Raw genomic sequence first — 20,745 nt, 5'->3', positions numbered from 1 at the left:
ATTTAATTTTTAATTGTTTTGTCTTTTTAAAGATTTAATAATCTAATGAAGTGTTTTGTATTTTTTAAAATTTTTAATATTCTTGTTTGTATTCTTTAAATATTTAATTATTGAAAACATTTCATCTTTAATGTTTAATATTTTTGTTTAAAAATGTTTAATTTCATAATTTCTTTTTTTATCTTCTGTTTAATTATCTAATTAAATATTTTGTCTGTTTAATATAATTTAATTGTGTTTAATGTTTGATTTTCTTTTTAAAAGTTTTATTGTATTAAATGTTTTTTCCTTTGATTTAATTGCTTTTTTAAATGTAATTTATTTAATCTTTTTTCTGTCAAGATTTTAACCCCAACCTTAAAAATGAAACAAACCCTTAAATCACAATGAAAATATTTCTGTTGTCACAATCATGAGTTAGTCAGTTATTCAGTTTATCAATTCAGCTTTATTTGTTTAGCACCTTTCACACAGATGATAAAACTAAACAAACAAAGAGAAAAAACTATGCCAAAACTATTATTAAAACTCAAAAACATTAAAAAAAAAAAAAAAAAAAAAAGATTTAACATGGTAATAAAATATGTTGAGTCCAGGGGATGGAGAGAGTTTATTGAAGTCTTCTTGGGCTCACACAGTTAATCATTTAAAATACAAACTTGATATTCAGTCTAAGGAAACTGCAGAGCGACAGAAGAACCAACAATATCTCCTGTTTTCTCCTTTAATGAGTCGACTCTTCTGGTGCTTTCAGAACAAAGAACTACAGACTCTTCACAACCTGTTCAAACTCTTGGTACAGGACCTCACCACACGGGTCAAGAAGGTTTCCTTCTCATTTCTACTCTGAAGCTCACCTTCTCCTACTCAAACTGCTGACAAATGTTTGTGCTGCTCTAAAGTCTGGTCTCCAGAACTTCCTAAAAACTCTCAAAGTCTCTTCTGCTGCAGGTTGCTTTGAAGAACTGTTACAGAAAACCTCACTAAACCACATGGAGGGGCCTCAAGATAGTCGTCCAATTGAAACAGTAGAAAAACCAAACTAGTACAACCCAAACACTAAAGTGTCCTGCAGCCTACCAGGGAACCTCTTTAAACAGAGAATCAGGACAGGAACTCTTACCTTCTGGACAACCAGCGATGGTTCGCAAACAAGAATACAGAATGTGTCTGACCAAAAACCTCTAAAGACTCACTACAGCCAAAATAAAGACAACTCAGCTGCACCAAATCCACTAATCACTGCATATGTTAGCACCATGTGCTAACTGTGGCTAAAGAACCACATTTACCAAGACAACTATCCAGTACAAAGAACTAAAACACACCAAGAAACACATTAAAGTCGATTTTACTGCTGAAAGCTGGAGGCTGCAAGCCAACGCCTAAAGAACAAACTAAAGCAACAAACCAAACAGAAACAGAGGAAATGTTTGACTGCAGACATAAAGCAGGAGGACACTGAGCTGCTCAGGTGTTCCTGATAACACCAAGCAGCCACCTGGACAGCCAATAGGAACACAGCTTACTGGAAGTCCAGAGGGCTGGCTTAGTGAAGGAAATTTAGTTTAAAGTTGAAGCAGAAAGTTAACAAAGAAAGTTGAAAACCACCTTCTGATTCCGAAAATCTCTGAGTTTTCACACAAAGAAGGTCTGAACATGTCAAACTGGTTCCACAGTAGAACCTTCACTGTAAAAACGTCATAGTATGGTGTGTTGCTCAAAAAACATTACAACCGGCTGTCTAGGGTCACAACACAAAAACAGGACAAACACTGGTTTCCAGGGGGTTAGAGGGCTATTTATTTGAAAGAGTAAGTTTACAACAACACAACATGTGAGCAGAAAAATCACAAAGTCTGTCTTTAGTTCAGCTGAAAATATTAGTTTTTGTCTTTTTTATTGACCTACTTTTCAGGAAGTAGATGAAGAATAATTAAAGCTTTCATGTAAAAGTCCAACTTATTTTGGATCCTTGTGGAGAGTTTAATCTTAGAGTTTGTAAAGTTGTTCAGTTTTTAGAGTCACATGGATCGTTTTGACATTTAATAACAGAGTGCTGAAAAAAAATTCCAGTTGTGGATTTCTGTCATTTAGTCTGGACTAAACAAATAACAGCAGCATACATTTCAAACGCCATTATGAGGAGTCTGGATTGAGGTTTATCACTTGATAATGATCAAAACATGAAATTTAGGCTAGTTTAAAGGAATATTCCACCTTAAATCTTTGAATGTTGACCTAAAAGGTTGGTTTCAGGAAGTATTCCACCAACAAGGTCCTCACGCATCCATCTTAAAGGAACATTCCACCAAAAATCCCTGGACATGCACCTAAAATGTTGGTTTAACCGAGTATTCCATACAAAATCCTCAGAGACCTAAGGGGCTGGTTAAAAGGAATATTCCACCTAAAACCTCAACTCGGGCAGTATGTGTAGCAGCGACAGCAGAAAGAGGTCCTCTCTGGGTGGAAGAACCGCGTCCGAGTGGCAGCTCTCTTTCTGCTCTTACCTTACTCACTGAACTCAAGTGTCCTGGAGGACTCCAGTAGTTGACGTTTCCTGCTGCAACCTTCTCTTTTACAGCTTTCTTCCACGTCTGGTTTTTGTTGACGTTTTTGACCCTTTTTCTGAGCTTTGACCAATCCGAAAACATGAAGTACATCATCAGCATCGGCGGCGTAACCAATGGAGGGAAAACCAGCCTCACCAACCGCCTGATCAAGAACCTGCCCAACTGCTGCGTGGTCCATCAGGATGACTTCTTCAAGCCCCAAGATCAGATTGAAGTTGGTGAAGCAGTATGATGTCATCACTGCTCTGGACATTGGACACCATGATGAGTACGATCTACGCATGGCTGGAGAACCCGGCGAAGTTTGAGAAGTCTCATGGCGTTAATAAAACCCTGGACCCAGAGACGGTCCCGAAGTCCAACCACAAGGAGGAGGAGGAGCCTCACATCTGCATTGTGGAAGGCTTCCTGCTTTACACCTACAGGCCTTTGATGGACGTGCTAAACCACTCTATCCCATATGAAGAATGCAAAAAGAGGAGGTGCTCTAGGAAGTACATGGTACCAGACCTCCCCGGCCTGTTCAATGGTCACGTCTGGACCATGGACCTGCAACACAAGAACATCTGCTCACTGTGAAAGATTACTGAGAGCAGCTTTTTGTGATTTCTATGCAGATCACTATGATGATTGCTGAGCTGTGCATTATTGAATGATTTAATAATATGGAGTATTGTTACTATTTATTGTTGTTCTCAGGTTTACTATTAAATGTACAGTGCTACTTACTGTATTTTAAAGTTTACATTACTGCACAGAACATTTCAGATTATTTTACCACAGATCAGAGGTACAGATTGTTGTTGTTCACTGTGTATTGGGTAGTGCTCATTTTGATTTTGACTGATTAGTATACAAAACCCTATGATGTTTCTGGTATACAGCTGAAAACTAGTTGCTAAAAGTACAGAATATTATTTATTTTAGGTCTGATAGTTGTCAGTAAACATTCTAAGAAGTGGAAATTGTATATAGTGTTGTTCTTGCACAATATTTGTCACTTAATTGCCCTCAGGATTCTGTCGTTGATCTTACCAGTTTTACATAACAGGCAGATGCTGATGTCTTAGGAATTTATTCCATCTTTTTTTATTTGCACTTTGTACACTCCATCACATTATACATCTATTGCACAGTAAATGTTGACTTAAAAAAAGGACCACAAGTCAAATTGAAACAATGGTCAGAGAAATCACAACTGCATATTCCTTCCTCTGATACTATCTCCAGGTTTCTCATTTTGAAATTATGAGGAAACGAGCCAACTATAATCTGGTTCCTGAAGTGCATGTCATTTGTAGAGTGAAAAATTCATTAGTCTCCCATCGTGTATATAAAATGCTTACCCACACAATACAAAAGTAACTGTAAACACCTCAACCACACCCACAGATCTATAGCTAATATCAAACAACAGATATATTAATCTGTAAACGTGTACACAAGACAGTGGTATAAATCCTATATTTATTTTACATGTGGTTACTTGTATAATCTCACTCTCACCACTAATTTGATTCTAAGATCCCAAAATGAGCAGTGGTATGAGTGATCAGTCGTGTAGTGGTTCTCGGTGGTTCAGATGGGGCACCCGGTGTCTCCCAGGGCCTCCTGAGCTCCCTTCAGGGTCTCTCGCTTCACACACTTCCAGTAGCCTGAGATGCCGTTCTGATGCTGCACCTGAGGACAGGAGAGAGGTCATCACGTCAGCAGGACAGGAAGTAAAGGTGAAATTCAAAATGCAATCTGAGAGCAAAAAGATCTAATGCTTTAAGAAGCACCAGGATTTTTATTTGTCATGATGAATCAGCCACATGAATGTTGACCACTGGTTTGGTGGGGGTTAAAGACGGATTGTGTAAGCACAGCAATACTAACGAAGACCTAACAATAATAGACTAACAATAAATAGGTACAAACACCACACAGAGTCTGTCTAAGCAGTGTTCTCACAGTTTGTCAACAATATTCCACTGATCTGGTAAGTTTATTGATTCAAAAGCGCTGTTAAAGAAATAGTTTGATGTCAGTGTAAATTAATTTTGCCTGTCTATAGGTTAAAACAACCACTGGTACCAGACCACACAGAGAATAAAAATGGTTCATGTCATATTTTATTTCTGGCGGAGTCTGCAGAGTGCTTAGAAAAATGACTTGATCGTCTTCCCGTCGCTTCCATCTGTGCTTGTTTTCCACACTTTATGTTAAATGAAGGCGCCATTCAAGGAATGTGATTTGTTCAAGATTTCTGTATTACAAGATAGTGGCACGGCATCACTGTAACTATGACAACCACGCACACATGCCTGTGCTCAGCACAAAGTAATTCTTTATTAAAGATTTCATCCTTCGGAAATGAAACGACGACTGAGCAGCCTTAGCAGAGTTCTGCACGACTGCTTTTCTTTTCACGTGCGCGATGATCTGTCCGTAGAAAACTGTCTTGATTGAATCCGGTCTTGGTGTAAACTGTAGACTGAATATGAAAATGAACGCAGCAGTCACCACTCCCACAGATTCTACAACACTAAAGCTACAATATTGTGATGATGGGGGACTTCATTTCTGGAGAGCTACCATGTTGCTCAGCTCTAAAGGCCCTGAATACAACAAAAAAGTAGACAAAAGTCGACAATGGCAAGTAAAATGTAGTAGCCATTTCATGACCAAGGAAAAACCGGCTGCAAAATCCTTCAGACTAGACTCTCAGAGTGTGACACTCCCATGTCTAACATCTGCACACCAGCCTATGAGAAGACAGTGTGAAACAAGAAAAGCAGTAGAGGCAGAAGGTTGCGCGGTCGTATCATTTCAGACGGATGAAATCTTGAAACATTCTGAATGGATACTGGATCACGTAACCTAAATATGTAGCGGGCAGCGGGAATTGATGGGACTCAGAAACACCCCCACAATTTAATCAACTGTTCCTTGTATCATTTCTGACGGATAAGTCCCGATAAGTCCGCAGCACTCGATCTGTAGATGGTCAGATGTCAAACTGTTCCTTTTTTTGCATACGTATTTGCAGTTAATCAATCTCTACATATAAGGTGAAGGTGAATGAGCTCACCTTCAGACCCCGCAGGACTCGGTCTTTCATCACGCCGATGAATTCCTTATGGCTCAGGCAGTTGTCTCCATCCATATCGAACAGTTTAAATACTGTGTCCAACACATTCTCAGACAGATCGTGGCCTGTAGCGATCCTCACTGCTCGCTTGAACTGGGCTGAAATTAGAAGAAGGAAAAACAGAGTCATCTACAGTCTGTATACAGAGTTATAAGAAAACTATTGGGCTTTAAGAAACTGAGAAGTTATACCCATTCCCACAGGACGGTTGGCTTCAGTGACCATTTTCATTGAAAAGGCAAAATCCTCCAGGTTGTTGGTGAAGAGGCAGAAGGCTTTGAACTCATCAAATGTGATGCTCTATAAAGAAAACAAGTCAGTTCACTCACAGGCAAATGAAGTCTAATTCCAACCCCAGCAGAGGGGAAGGACAGTCTGTGTACCTGGCCAGCAGGGATCTTCCTCCTCATGTTCTCCCAGTAGATTTCATTGTCTTCTTCGTTGGTGTAGTGAAGCAGCCACTCGGCAAAGTCTTCTCTTCGCATGGTGTCCATACCTCTGGAGAACTGCAGGAACTCCATCTCCTGCACTTCAGCCTGCAGGTCCTCCATGAACCTGAACAACAGACTGCTCATATAACTGATGCTTTGAGACCCAAAAGTTCTACTGAGGTTTGTGAGAAACCCGATGATGAAGTCCAAACAATGAAAACAAAGTCTCTGAGATAAACTCAAGTCAAAGTAACAAATATGAAATAACTTAGCAGTGGAGAAAAAAAATCATATGTATTCCACACGGTAAAGATGTGGCGTCTTCACCCTGAGTAGGGATGATGGGTCAATGTACAGTAAAAGTGGTGAAAACCTTACTTGACAGACATCAATGCATTTTATTATTTCTGACCATAACACGAGCTAAAATGTCTATTATGCTTCAGTAAATATTTAATCAGCAAAAATTGATGTCCCCCAAACGGAGACAAGTCCGTGTGATGCGACTGTATGGAAAGATTTCCACAACATGACAAGTTCACATGCACAGGTCTACACCTCTTTGCCACAATTTCTGTTCTTGTCTGATTTCACACTACAGGAAATTGAGCATCAAATCCTAGATTTTTTATCCACTTCATCTATGGACAAAAGAAGTTTGCATGTTCTTCTTGCGTGGGCTTTTCTCCAGGTTCTCCGGCTTCCTCCCACAGTCCAAAAACATGCTGAGCTTAATTGGTAAGGTGTGAATGTGAGTGTGACTGTTTGTCTCTCAGTGTAGCCCTGTGATAGACTGGTGACCTGTCCAGTCTGCTCTGCCTTCACCCTAAGTCACCTGGGATGGACTCCATTCCCCTGCAATCCTAATAAGGATTAAGCATTGCATAAATAAAGGAGGGATGGATCTACAGTAAAGTAGATGGAGTGCTATTTGATGCTTAGTGAATATCACTGAACCATCAGACTCTCATTACGCTGCAAAATTTAACCACTGGGGTAACACAAGAAGAAATACATGCAGTGGTCCAGTGACTGTACAGTATTGTCACAGCAAACTGATAGGATGTGTCTGTATAGTTATGAGCATGTGATTGAAACTTTGGAACAGTAGTGTAACTGCATGTTGCAAGGTAAGAATTTACCTTTTGGTGAAGGGTATTTAATTACAGAACAACATCCGACATGTCTGTTTATTTTGTTTAAAAAAAAGCAGACAATGGACGTTTATTTGTAATAGAGGTTTGCCCACGAGATTTTGAATGTTTGCCTCACTATGTGGTTCCAGATACTGTTCTTTCAGTGTGCAGCTAACTGAATGGTCACAATGTAGACGGACACTGATCCCATGTGATCACTGTAATGTAATAGCAGCAGCACAAAGACATTTCCTCACCTGCGGAATTCCTGATACTGCAACTTCTTTTCTCCTTTCTTCCCAAAAAAGTAGGCCTGCAGCGTGGTGTTGGCGGCTTCCCCGTCCTCTGCTGGTTTCTGTATAACATCCAGGGAACGTAAAAGAACATAACGTACTGCTAACATTCAAACTGAAGGGCAGACGCTACATGTAATAAAAGTGACAAAACAACGCTAATCCTTTGAAGAGAATGTGAAGGCTCACCTCTGCACTGTCCTTTGGTAATCTCATTTTACTTTTCCCAATGATTTTCTTGAGCTTCATCAGCGACAAAGAAAATATCACATTATTAGCATTTTAGCAGTAGAGCTGAACATCTGTTTTTGTTGAATTCGTTAAACAACCCATGCTGCAATTTTATAATGCTACTGCACTGTTTATGAACTTAAAAAAAGCAAAGAAAGGTAGTTTCCTTTACTTGAAAAATCAACAAAAGATCAACACTGTATAGATGTGAGTACAGATCTGTGCAATATCCCTTAACTATCAAATGATCTGAAATTTGTATTCTCAATGAATGCAGTACTTCTAAGTTGAACAGTAGAGTATTTTCTTTTAGGAAAATTAAAAACTAACAGTTTCTCCTTAACATGGTGGATGCCAAATTTGTGGAGATGTTCTGCTATTCTTTACAGACTATTGTTTTCAGTTGGTCTTTGCTGGAGTGCTTGTGTTGCGCTACCTTTCTCTTTAAAATAGCACGATGTTTAATTGGATTCAAGTCAGGCTACTGTGGACTTATCGGACTTATCCATCAATTCATTCAATTGTGGGGGTGTTTCTGAGTCCCACCAATTTCTACATATTTAGGTCATGTGATTCTGTATCCGCACAAACTCTGTAAGCATGCATAACACACACCTGTGCTCAGCACAAGGACATTTTGTTTGCGGGTACATCGATATTAAATGGCCACATTCTATAGTGTTGCGATTTCGGCCACGAATTTTTTTCAAGATTTCATCGGTCGGAAATGATACAACTGAGCAGCCGTGGCGGAGTACTGTGCTCTCTTAGTGCTTTTCTTGTTATGTCTAAACTTAGTACATTTACAAGGCAGGGGCATAGCTTAATCTTCTTTCTTTATAGTTTCCATTTTAGTCTGTTTGATGTGGTGGAAGGATTACTACACAGATGTGTAAATGAATGTCAATTTTAAATAATTCTAGATATTCACAAGTTGTTTTGATCATAAAGTAAAAATATTCGATTATTCAGCTTCAGATACCTGTGACCGAATGTTTTGTACCTTTTGTAGATAAACTGTGATCTGTAATTTTTAAGGTCTAAATGATAAACTGTGGCACAATATTGTTGAAACCGCACATATTTTTCTTAAGAAACTTCAAGTTGTTCATAATGTTTTGCAAAAAGACAGTTCATTAAGTGTGAACATTTTCAGAACATACTTTTTTGGCACTAAAACAAAGGGGAACATCTGGAGTCGTGGTTATGTATCAGTTATTATGCTCTGATTTTACTGGTCTGGTAGCCTAGCCGCGCTAGACAACCCACGGCAACGAATTTAATTCTCTGCCAGGGTTGGTCTAGTTACCCTCCATAAGGCTCGAGGCTGGATTCTCCTAAAACTGGCCGGACCAATCACCATGAAGTGTAGAGTCAGAAGGCGGGCGTAACTAAGTGATGACAGAGGCACGACGAATATGACAGAAACAACCGGCGCACAATAAACAGTTATCTTTCGACTCGGCTTTGGCCACAGCCCTTAAAGATTTGAAGCTAAAATTCAACTTGAAAGATAAACAAAGGACGGCACTGAAGTGTTTCATTGAGAAGAAAGACGTATTTGGACTTATGCCGACGGGATATGGCAAATCCTTAATACACCAGTTGGTTCCGCTGGTTGGGAAGCTAACGGGACTTAGCCACAATCCGCCGGTGCTCTAGGAACTCTGCCAGCCTATTTGTTGCGCTGATTGGTTGTATACCTACCCAACTGCTGCAGAGTGATTTGATAGACAACCTTTTAGCCCGCCTCCCTCCCTGTCGAGCGGCCCTAGACCCTTGTGCCTTCAGAACATGGGTCTAGCGCGGCTAGGCTACAGGTCTGGCCCACTTGAGATCAAATTGCGCTGTAAGGGGCCCCTGAACTAAAATGAGTTGGACACCTCTGAATTAAACAATAATGCATTTATTGAGAGGTGACACAATTTTGAAACATTTGACCTTTAAGTTGTACAGGGCTGTACTCACTTCTGTGGTATACTTTGTTGTATAATTGCATACAACTGTCTCCCTCTTCTCTGAACTAACAAGAAAAGTCAAAGCAAAAAGAAAGATAAAGTTTAACCAGTTCAAACAAATGATGTGTCTTTCATCTAATATTCACACAACAGAATCCATGCACTTCCGCTTTCCACTGAAGGCTTTAGGCTTGTGCACGCAGTCACAACATGAAAATATGACACAAGGATCAGAACGGCCAACATGCAGTCTACTGGAAAGAACACTAGTCTAGGTCTGAGCTTGACTGAGCACACAGAAGTCTTCTCTTGTCATCGCAGAGGACAAGTCTGGTTGGAACGGACACAAAAATGTCACGCGACTTTAAACAAACCGTCTAAACTGAGGGGTGACTCAGGCAAACGCATAACAGATGAAAAACAGACTCGGGCAGCTACTGTGCAGCTCTCCCTCACCTCCACATGGTGCCTTGGTTCATACTTACAGCTGTGGCGTCAGTGCGCGAGGCAGCATTAAAGGTGGTAACATTTTGACATTTGAGTTCACACAGAATTTTTTCTACCACAGTTTTAGTGCTCACATATCAAACATTTTGCGTAATGGATCTTCTATTGTTTCTGTTAATCTTGATAGATCTCAGGTCTTACCTTGAGAAACTCCTTTTTGTCGACATGCTCATTCCCATCAACATCAAGCATTTTGAAAGCTATATGAAATCCTGTGCGTGGCTCTGCAACAGCAATGCATTGTCAGTTATGTGGACTCAGAGTCAACAAACCGGGTTAGTGCTTAGAAAACAAATCAAACAAATCACGTCTTGATGAAACGTCTAGCTCCAGTAAAAGTCACAAGATCACAGGCGAATCAGCCTCAGCACGACATCACTAAGAAGGAGAAGACTGACAGGAAGCTCATGCGAGTGTCTGTAAACTTGGAGCAACTTACTGGTCATGATGGTCAGCAGGAACAGATACTCTGTGTATGACAGCAAACCTGGAGAACACAAACAAATACACTGACTTTGATTTTAGAAATAAAATATCCAACAAATACACTGACTGACAATGAAACAACCTGCTGGCAGATGAAGCACTTACCATTGTCTCCTAAGGTCCTGAACAGATCATTACCAGCACGAGCTTTGGAGGCAGCCGTCAGCATGTTGTTCACTTCCTGCAAACACACCATCATTAAACAGGTAGCAGCTCTATTAGCCTAAACTGTTGACTCTACAGGATAAGTGCTGCTACAGTCTGTGAACCATACCTCAGTTGTTAAGACTCTCTTCTGCAGTTTACCTACATAAGAGGAAACAGAGAGGGCATGTGAATAGCAACAATAAAAATGCAGCAACATCAAAAAATAAAATAAGTGAAAACATGTGCTGCACAGTGGCTTGATGGTTATTACTTTCACCTTGCAGCTAAAAGATTCCCAGTTCATCATTAGATTAAGCAATAAATACCATTAGAAAAATAGACACCTGCACATTGCAAAAATATTGGCTGCATGTTGCATAAGTTTACCAGTCTAAATGTTGCATTCACTAGTACGAAGAAAATTGGTCAACTTATGAACTTGACTAATTGTCGGGAATGACTGGCCTAATTACAGATGTGCCTCTATAGGTGTCAGTTATTTGTCTGGTTTATCGAACTGGTCGAAAATAAATATGTTTGCAAATTTTGCATTATTGTATTTTGTATTCTGCAGAAATTAATCCTCTGACTTTGGTTCACATTGTTGTTTTGATTGAAATGTTTTAATAGGCTGTACAGCCAGAAGATCCCCTGTTTGCGTCCCATCTTTCCCGGAATCTTTCTGCATGGAGTTTGCGTGTTCTCGCTGTGCATGCGTGGGTTTTCTCCAGGTAATCTGGCTCCACAGTCCAAAAACATGCCGAGGTGTTTAGGTAACTCTAAACTGTCCGTAGGTGTGAATGCGAGTGTGATTGTTTGTCTTTAAATGTAACAATGTGATAGACTGGTGACCTGTCCCGAGTCAATTGAGCCCCCTGTGATGCTAAATGAGGATTAAGCGACGTATAGATGATGAATGGATGGAAGTAAAAACACAAGACCAGCAGTGCATGTGAGGTAACTACATCTGAATGTTTGCAGGGTTTTAGAAATACTCACTTAAATGTCCTACACAGAAAGTCATATTTTAATAAAGAGCTGCAGTATTTGCTGCTTTATGTACTAAAGTATTGAAATGTAAAACTATTCAACATGGAAAATGGTCCAATTCAGAATGAATGACACTATATTACTGGGTTCTATTTACTGACCGTACTTCATATACTGCTGGGTAGCTTGTAAAGTCTAGAACAGATTTGTAAAAAGAGAAAGTAAGCAGAACTTTAAAGGAACAGCGATCTTCATAAAACCAAGATTTATGACTAAATTAATGGAACGTTACATTTCTATGAAAGAGGTGAATTTATGGCACAATTTAGACAAAGAATCAAAAGAATTTCCATTAAAAAATGGACTACAAGCCTCTAAAAAAAGGATTGTTAGACATGGATGGTAAAAGTGTTTGGAAATATGCAGGAGATATAAAAAAAACAGAGTTCATCAAAAAATCTAAATCTCCATGAGATATTTAGTTTGGCTGACTTCTGCTGACTATTTCAGGTTTTGGCTATTGAGACAGCTAAAATGTAGGATTAACATCATTTTCACCAAAGAACCAAGTAAAGCTTCGATGATCTGTTTGAAGGCATCTGCAGAACCACTTGGGAAGCTCCATTTAGCTTGTACACAGTGATCACATGGAGACTATAAGCTCTCAGTGTACAGTATGTTTGAGTGGCTTACGGTCAACGTTCTCCAGCATCACAGAGAACAGAAAGTCTCTCGGGGTCATGTAGGGCTCTTGTTCATAGACCACGGAGGCGAACTGGATGAAACGGATCTTTCTGGCAGACAGCTGGGGAGCTGGAGCTTCCTGTAACAGCACAAGAGACATCAACACCACTCTAAACTACAGAACCATGTGAGCTGTCACTGCTGGCCTGAGAGAAAACAGACTGTATTTCCATCCCTACGCTGTGTTGCAGGATTAGGTGATTTCTGGATAACTTTTAGACTACGGTATGTTCTGTTCAATAGATAAATAGATAATCATTGAAAAGTTTGGGGTCAACGAGACAATTTCATCTTTTCCATAAAAACTCAGCACTATATTCATGTGCTAACAGAATTGCACAAGAGTTTTCTAATCATCAATTAGCCTTTCAACACAATTAGCTAACACAATTAGCTAACACAATGTAGCGTTAGAACACAGGAGTGATGGTTGCTGGAAATGTTCCTCTGTACCCCTATGTAGATATTCCATTAAAAATCAGCCGTTTCCAGCTAGAATAGTCATTTACCACATTAACAATATCTAGACTTTTATGCTTTTCTTTCAAAAATAAGGACATTTCTAAGTGACATAGATAGATAGATAGATAGATAGATAGTCAATCAGTCTGACATGAACAGAATCCGTAAACGCAATAAATACAAAGTATTCATTGGTGCTGACTTTTTGTCCTGTCTTAGGCCACTCTACTTCTCCACTGTTTTCACTGAGAAAGCAGGCTGACCGTAGTCTGTCTTTCTGAATCATAGTCACCTCTAGTCCATTATTCAGCTCCTCTATATACAGTCTGTCTACATTTGTATATAAAGAGCTGGACAGCTGTTTGTTGAGGCAGTCAGTGACCGCTAGAGGGCGTTACTTGACACAAACACAATACTACTTTGCATGTACGCCCTTTTTGGAATTATTAACTACTGTTACTACGATTGAGAGAAACATGATATTAAATGTGATAATGAAAAAGTCACGAGAGGCACAGTGGTCACGTCCGTGTTCGGTGAATTTCTACGACATAAACTTTCTGTACTTACTTTTTGTTCCGCAGCGTGAACGGCGAAGGGCAGAGTCCTGCTGTTTGCATGATACTGGTAATAACAGATCAAACCAGTGCCGATAACAGAGCCCAGGACACCAGGACCGACAGCACGGCGCAGTGCTAAACTTTTCAGAGACCGAGGGCTCTTTAAAACGTTCCTCAGGACGGCGGCGAATCTTCCCCAACCAGCCATTTTCAGGGAGCTAGCTCGTTAGCTGTGTACGCTCTGCAGCTTCCGTAGCTGCGCAGCAGAGCCACGCCTCCAGGAAGCAGCTAGAATGTAGATCACGTGACCACACCAGCTCCACAGACAGCACATATAAACATCAGATGAAGGACTGAGGTCAGGTTTGGAAAATGAGCCTCAAAGATACAGAAATATCGAAAAATATACGAGAATGAATACCGAGTGGGAAAGTTGTTCAAACAGACCCTCAGTAAATAAAATTTCTAAATGAAAATACTAAATACAGCAGAGTAAAATTTATTATCAAATTAATAAATTTATAGACTAAATAAAGCTGCTGGACTGAATCAGCAGAAAAAGACAAAAAAAAGCGAAGTGCAAGATACTTGTACTAAAAAAATACAAAATAATGGATACAATGAAACAACAACAAGGAATTAACAATAATCAGAGCAAATCTGCTGCCAGTTTCTGGCAAAAAAACAACAACAAAAACACAGAAATTTCTCTCCACAGCCAAAAGATAGCTTATCTAAATATAGCAGCCTACATTTGTTGTAACATGGCTTGCTTTAGCTATATGTTAATCGTAAGAGACGTCACAGTATCGTTACTGGGGAACCATCCATACACAGTCAGTGCAACTGCTGCAGATTTAATATTTTGACTTCAGTAAATAAAACAGTATCACAACATTTTTGATCAACTTTAACCCATGGTTGGAATGACACAAATGGATTCAGAACTATTTTTTTTTAAGATTATGCTATTCAGATTTTTTTTTAAAAACTACATTTGGGCTGCTTATAACAATGTTCAGGGCTGCAGCCTCACACACTCAGTCCTCTGTATGCCACTGGTGATGTAGAATTCAATATTCCTGACAGACGTGTTTTTGGACACAAAAACATGCTTTAAATTTTTTTTTACGTGATGTAAATTCCAAATTATTTCTTTTCAAAACTTTATCCTCTGGACACAAGATGCCGCCAACTTCACTGAAAAGTGCACTTTCAGTGACTGTGGACTAGAGGTTTCAGGTTTCCACATTTCATACGCGTTAGCTCATAATGGACCAAGACTGTCCTTCAGAATGATGGTGATGGATAAATTCCACTGGTATGTCTGTGAGTTACAGTGAGAGTTAAGGGAAATGTTCCTCTTTCAACAGATGAATGTTAAAACAGACCCAACACACATCATTTTGCACAGAGAAAGGGAATTAGTAAAACACATTTTTGACAGTTTCATCCTCTCAGTGCAATTAGTGCCACAAACAAAGGGTCTCGTGAAGCCATAGCACACTGGAACAGTGCAACAACCATCTTTCCGAGGTGAGCAGCAGCATATAGAAAACAGGAGGGAAGATGTTCAGTGCAGAGAAATGAATCATCACTTGTACTGTTCTGAGTTTGTTCACAAATACAGACATTAAGAGGTAAAATGAAAAAGCTCAGGCAGGCAGCTCCTCAAAATTACAACACACATCAAGCTAACTGTTATTCCTCGGGCAGCATCCACCATAATATTTTTTCTGTGTCATCCCACTGTCTCATATATCACAGCAACTTCTCCTTCAGTACACAGTGTCCAAGGACTGAGGGCTGCCAGTTGCAGGCTGATCTCTGTGAACTCGGCTCCTCCTGCAACAGACCGAATGTCATCCAGGACCTGCAGGCTCAGCTGCAGTCCGGCTGTAAAGGGACGGGAGGAGAGCAGCAAAGGTCAAGATCCACATTCATTCAGTCAGTCATTCTCAGCAAGAATGTCATTTACACTTAAGACCAGAGCAGAGGGGATGTTCTCCATTCAAAGTAGCTACAGCTACACTAACATTGGGTGACTTTTTTTCATACCACGGGTTAAACTCTGAGTGTGGTTTTGTTCTGACCTCGTATGCTTTTGCCGTATCTGGTGGACGGGAAAGTGAAAAGACTTTATTCCATTTACAGAATACAGTGTTTCAGTGTGTTTTGCCTGGTCTGTCTTAGAACAATCGAACCCTTAAAACGTGTTGCTCTTAATTTGTACTCTCCTAAAGTTGAAAAGAGTTAGTAGAGCATAACTGAAAATAGCAAAATGCAGTGATGATACACTACAGTTCAAGAGTTTGGGGTCACTTAGAAATGTCCTTATTTTTGAAAGAAAAGCTTTTTTTTTCAATGAAGATGACATCAATCAGAAGTACAGTCTAGACATTGTTAATGTGATAAATGACTATTGTAGCTGGAAACAGATGATTTTTAATGGAATATCTCCATAGGGGTACAGAGGAACATTTCCAGCAACCATCACTCCTGTGTTCTAATGCTACATTGTGTTAGCTAATGGTGTTGAAAGGCGGATTGATATTTAGAAAACTCTTGTGCAATTATGTTAGAACATGAATAAAAGTGTGAGTTTTCATGGAAAACCCCAAACTTATGAACGTTAGTGTAGATCATTAACTAGTCAAAAGTCATACTCTACAATACTAGTGGTGATCACTCCATCCAAAGCATCTTGAACCTCCTCTCAAGATACTTTACTCAGAATAAGTAACATTATTAAGTGTCTGTCACCGGTTACAAACCTACAGAAGGGAAAAAAGACAATGGCAAAATTAAGGGCTGAACTGATTTTATGAGACAATACCATATTTCATATTTCCACAGACAGATATTGGCAGATGTTATTCAATTCAAAAACAAATCATAATTCAAATGTACATTCTGAAAACATACATCAAGTTGTGCGGAATTTGTGCAATACTGTTTACATGTATGTTTTTGTTGAATAGAACAGACCCTGCATCACCACCGTTTCACACTGTGCGTGGGGCTGTACTTCAGTGCAGAACAAAAGTCGCATCAGCTTTTATTTTTACTCACATAAATTATTCACATGTCCATTCACATTTTATTTAAAACTGCACCATACGTAGCCTGGATGAGAGGGTTTTCATTGGTTGCTATAAGAAAAGCCATATATACAGCATAAAAATGTGTGTCACACTGGTTACTGTATGTACAGAAGGACACCGGACAGATCTGAAGCATTTGGATAAACCCTTGACGTGGACACAGTTTGGAGGATACCAGCCCTTCGGTTGAGTTCCAGCAATGATTCAGTCCTGCAGCAAGGTATCAGTATGAAGGCTACTTCAGCTCTTTCTCCAGGGGGCATTCAATACGCACACAGACTGTGATGGGTCTAAAAAAAAGATGTTTTCAGCATTTTAATTAGTGTTTCAGCTGAGTGTGTTAACATAGCGATGCCATACCTACTTACTACACTGTTTGTTACCCTTGAATCTAATGTACAATCCCCAAAATTTGTTCCATGAGGTTCATCGTGAACCGGAGGTGTTTATCAGTGCAGCTGCTTCGTCGTGATGACAGTGTTGTATCCTTTACGGTGAAGTCTGACTGCTAGTTTCAAGGCTGTGAAGAGAAGCGCTTATTGTGTCGTTGGAATTCACGTTAGAAACAGTTCCCATTAGGTGTGTGTCTGTGTGTGACCAGCATGTGCGTCCACATCAATTCCACGTCAGGTTTGCGTCAGCAAGTTTGGAGGTTTATTTAATGTCATAGCAGCAAGTTGTAATGTAAAGTAACAAAGACATACACACTTGTAAGACCATCAATGAAGGAAACAAAGTTTGCACAATATTTTTGTCTTCAGTCACGGTTTATGCTGCCTATTTAATTTCGACTGCTATAACATAGTGGAAAATATCCCCTGTGTGTTTCATAAAAGTGATGGGAAGCAAACACTTAAAATGCACATGGTGATGCGGGCTAAATATCTGCCATGAATCAGAACAATTACAGCCACATGAAAATACTATAGCTCCTATTTCAATGATAAAAATATGTATTGCAATGACAGGCTCACTGTCAGACTAGTGTCAAGTCAAATGAAACGTCATTCGTGTTTAAACAACTCATTGTTTTCTCTTCTCAACCGCTGTTCCAGCAAACTTGCATGACATGGCACTTATGTAAAAACAAACAGTGAGTGAACATAAAAAGAACATTCACATTGTAACACAGCTCATCTGCTCTCATTCAACCAGTCTGAAGGCTGCAGCAGCGCACACAGACCCAGCACACTGTCACTACAATCCCCAAGTCAGTGGATTTCAATAGTGCTGAATCTGAGATATACTTTTGGTGTTTTTAGAAAGGAAGACTGTTAAGAAGTCATTTTTATACATATCAGGTGCAGTTTGACTGGATGGAAAACGAACAAATAAAATCCACTCTAACAGCCAAATTTGAAGAAAGTCTTGGTTGCTGCCTGTGACTCACTGCACACTGGATGTGTATTTCCTCCTTTTTTGTTATTTATATTGTCAAAATGGCCACATTTTATTGACGTTATGGAAAGTTTTTTTGTACTTACACATGTAAAAAAAAAAAAGGATAGACGTACATGATAAACAATAGGTTAACCAATGTCTGTTCAACTCTGTGATCACACACATTGTACTTCAGTTTAGTCACCAATAATTTGATTATCCAGAGCAGCATGTACTGAACTGCCCAAGCTGGTAGATTTAGTCATGTCTGTAATACATAAATTTAGCACACCTCTCACAGACACACGGACTACTCAATCAGCTATCGTTACAGGTTGTTATTTGGGCCGCGGGACAACTCCTGAATTAGATATGAATAAATATAGGCATATAAAAATACAACAAGCATACCTACAGTATGTCCTGCTGCTCTTCCCTGGTAAAAGGTGTTTAATACAACTATGATACTGGTGTACTTATATATACACTATGATAATTGATCGTGACTCCTAATTTGCATATTTTTCATTTAAATGTAATAAACATTAATATATCTGCGTGATGACTGTTTTTATTGGTGGATTAATACAAATGTTTTGTTTTTACCCATTTTAGTTCAGAGTATTGTTTTATTAGAGCACAGGATTTATTGGTATACATACAAAGATAGGTATATACAATTCATGACTCGAATCATGACAGTTTTACATTTGACTTGCCTTTGATGGAGAGATTCCAATCGGTTTGAACTTCAAATAAAAAGACAAAGGGTACAGAGAGGTTTAGCTCTCAGAGAACTGCTTCAGGGTCTTACAATTTAGGGCACCACAAACCTGGTGGTGATTGAACATTTCACAGCCAAAATCCGCACATTCGGTGAAAAATAAAATGCAGTAATACAGTACAAACAGCAGAGGGGCCATTTGACTTCTTCTTAATTCATGTTACAGATGAAGGAGTAGTCATTTCTCTGATATAAACGTCCCCTTCTTCTCATGCTGACTGTGGACAGAAGACAATCCTGCACTGTCAAACTTGCCTCTGGATTTTCAGAACCTGGACCATGATAGCAAAATACACTTTCCCCCCCCCACTCACATTAAATTATTGCATTTCCAATACTGCCCAACGTATGTCGAGAACATAAAAATAAAGGCAAGTTTAACAGGTGCACTAATAGACTATTTCATGCAATGTTCTGATTTTTGCCATGTATACAAAGGCGCTGTGTCACATAGGCTTAGTGTTACTTTGCGCATTGCCACTTTGAACACACCTTGGATTGATGGATTAGAATTTGATGGAAAGCTCTTTTTTGAGATGGATCATTGTGGACAAATCATAGTAATAATATTCAGAATAATAACAACCGAAATGAAACTGTAGCAATGTGTATTCGTCGACACCAATGAAGTCAGGTGGTAACACCAGCATTCCATTATATTAACATGATTGAAAGCTTGCCACGTGATGGGATTAAATGCCATTATGATTAGTATACAGATGTGTCAAGTGTCTAAGGTGCACGACTGCCTGGAGTAAGCTTACACGGATGTGACAAATCATAGAGTTTACATTTGCTTCTTATAGTACTTCTTGTTTCCTTTCCCCCCCTTTCTGTCGCTAACAAACAGAAAAAATAAAAAAGTATATTGCTTCAAAAAACTTTTTTCTTTTTTTTTTAATATTGTGAAACATTTCATTCACCACTTCTCAGGTTTGTCTAGGTAGACAGAGCATTACATGATCAGTCAAAGATACATACAGAAAGATGCTGTGAATCCAAGAGATTAAACGATCAACGATGGGACGTGACAGTGACTTTTTCCTGGGACCATTAGTTGGAGTCTGTCTGTCCGTCTGTCTGTCTGTCTGTCTGTCAGTCTGTCGGTCTGTCTGTCTGGGCCAACCTCCTACCAGCAGGTGGCACAATGCAAGCACTGATGTATTGCCTGGGTGAAGGGGAGGGGCTGAGAGATTAGTCTGTCACAGTTACAATAGTCAGTCCAAGGACCGCGGCCTCAGTTTGTTCCAGCTCTGTGACTGAGGATCTGCAAACCTAACTGCACATGCTCTCCATCCATCCCTCCCACCCACTGCCTCTAATGCCTTTTGTCAGTGAGTAACTTAAAACATAAAGGGGGCTCCTCATTTGCTCTTTCCAGACGTGCTGGAGCCCCCCGCCCCACCCTCCAGCTTGTCAGCAATTTCAGATGTGTCTAACTTCTCAGAGCCGTCGCCTTTCTCTGACCGCTCCTTCTCAGACCTCTCCTCTCCCTCTGCGAGCTCGGACCTCTCTGACCTGGCATCTGCGTCCCCCTCCGACTTCTCCTTCCTCTCTGAACGGTCGGGGTCCATGGAGGAGGTGCCTGGCTTGTCCCACGTGGCCATGGCCTCATGTTCAGATATACAAGTGGTGATATTTGAAGTCCAAGCCTTCAGGTCCTCCTGTAGAGACCAGCATGATACAGACAGCTTATATAAGGAGTGTGCTTATCATGTAATATTCTTCTCTTTTGCATGTCTTTCGTATTGTGATTTGGGATTTAAACATCTCATCGCTGCAGATCAAATACTGAGCCTGCAACACATAGGCAGCGTATCTGG

General features: G+C 39.8%; 2 protein-coding genes across 3 annotated transcripts in view; both read right to left on the bottom strand.

Annotated features, from left to right (window-relative positions):
* Window positions 1-3,635: 3,635 nt before the first annotated feature.
* micu2 (mitochondrial calcium uptake 2) lies at window positions 3,636-13,930 on the bottom strand. Its single transcript, XM_022222707.2, has 12 exons — window positions 13,665-13,930; window positions 12,582-12,711; window positions 11,026-11,057; window positions 10,857-10,932; window positions 10,705-10,752; window positions 10,407-10,489; window positions 7,759-7,812; window positions 7,534-7,631; window positions 6,093-6,264; window positions 5,901-6,009; window positions 5,650-5,807; window positions 3,636-4,256 (listed from the first exon to the last, which is right to left on the bottom strand). Exons 1-12 carry the CDS (start codon window positions 13,860-13,862, stop codon window positions 4,155-4,157), a joined length of 1,260 nt encoding a protein of 419 aa, XP_022078399.1. The 5' UTR covers window positions 13,863-13,930; the 3' UTR covers window positions 3,636-4,154.
* A 2,528-nt stretch (window positions 13,931-16,458) lies between these two features.
* The window catches only part of sptbn4a (spectrin, beta, non-erythrocytic 4a), a 32,551-nt gene continuing 28,264 nt past the window's right edge, over window positions 16,459-20,745 (bottom strand). For both annotated transcript variants that reach the window (XM_022220757.2, XM_022220758.2), the window contains one exon: window positions 16,459-20,586. In XM_022220757.2, coding sequence (XP_022076449.2) covers window positions 20,287-20,586 — 300 coding nt within the window. In that variant the 3' untranslated portion in view covers window positions 16,459-20,286. The remainder of the gene's footprint in view (window positions 20,587-20,745) is intronic.

Source organism: Acanthochromis polyacanthus, chromosome 17 (assembly GCF_021347895.1).
Source record: "Acanthochromis polyacanthus isolate Apoly-LR-REF ecotype Palm Island chromosome 17, KAUST_Apoly_ChrSc, whole genome shotgun sequence".
NCBI lineage: Eukaryota > Metazoa > Chordata > Actinopteri > Pomacentridae > Acanthochromis > Acanthochromis polyacanthus.
The sequence above is the reverse complement of the archived record's forward strand: the minus strand, read 5'-3'. Positions and strand labels throughout refer to the sequence as shown.

Excerpts from the sequence above, each read along its gene's own strand:
- micu2 (XM_022222707.2), bottom strand. The coding sequence starts at position 13,862 with ATGGCTGGTTGGGGAAGATTCGCCGCCGTCCTGAGGAACGTTTTAAAG. Across the intron at positions 7,632-7,758 it reads TACCAAAGGACAGTGCAGAG|AAACCAGCAGAGGACGGGGA; the intron begins GTGAGCCTTCAC and ends GATGTTATACAG. Across the intron at positions 6,010-6,092 it reads GGAAGATCCCTGCTGGCCAG|AGCATCACATTTGATGAGTT; the intron begins GTACACAGACTG and ends TTTTCTTTATAG.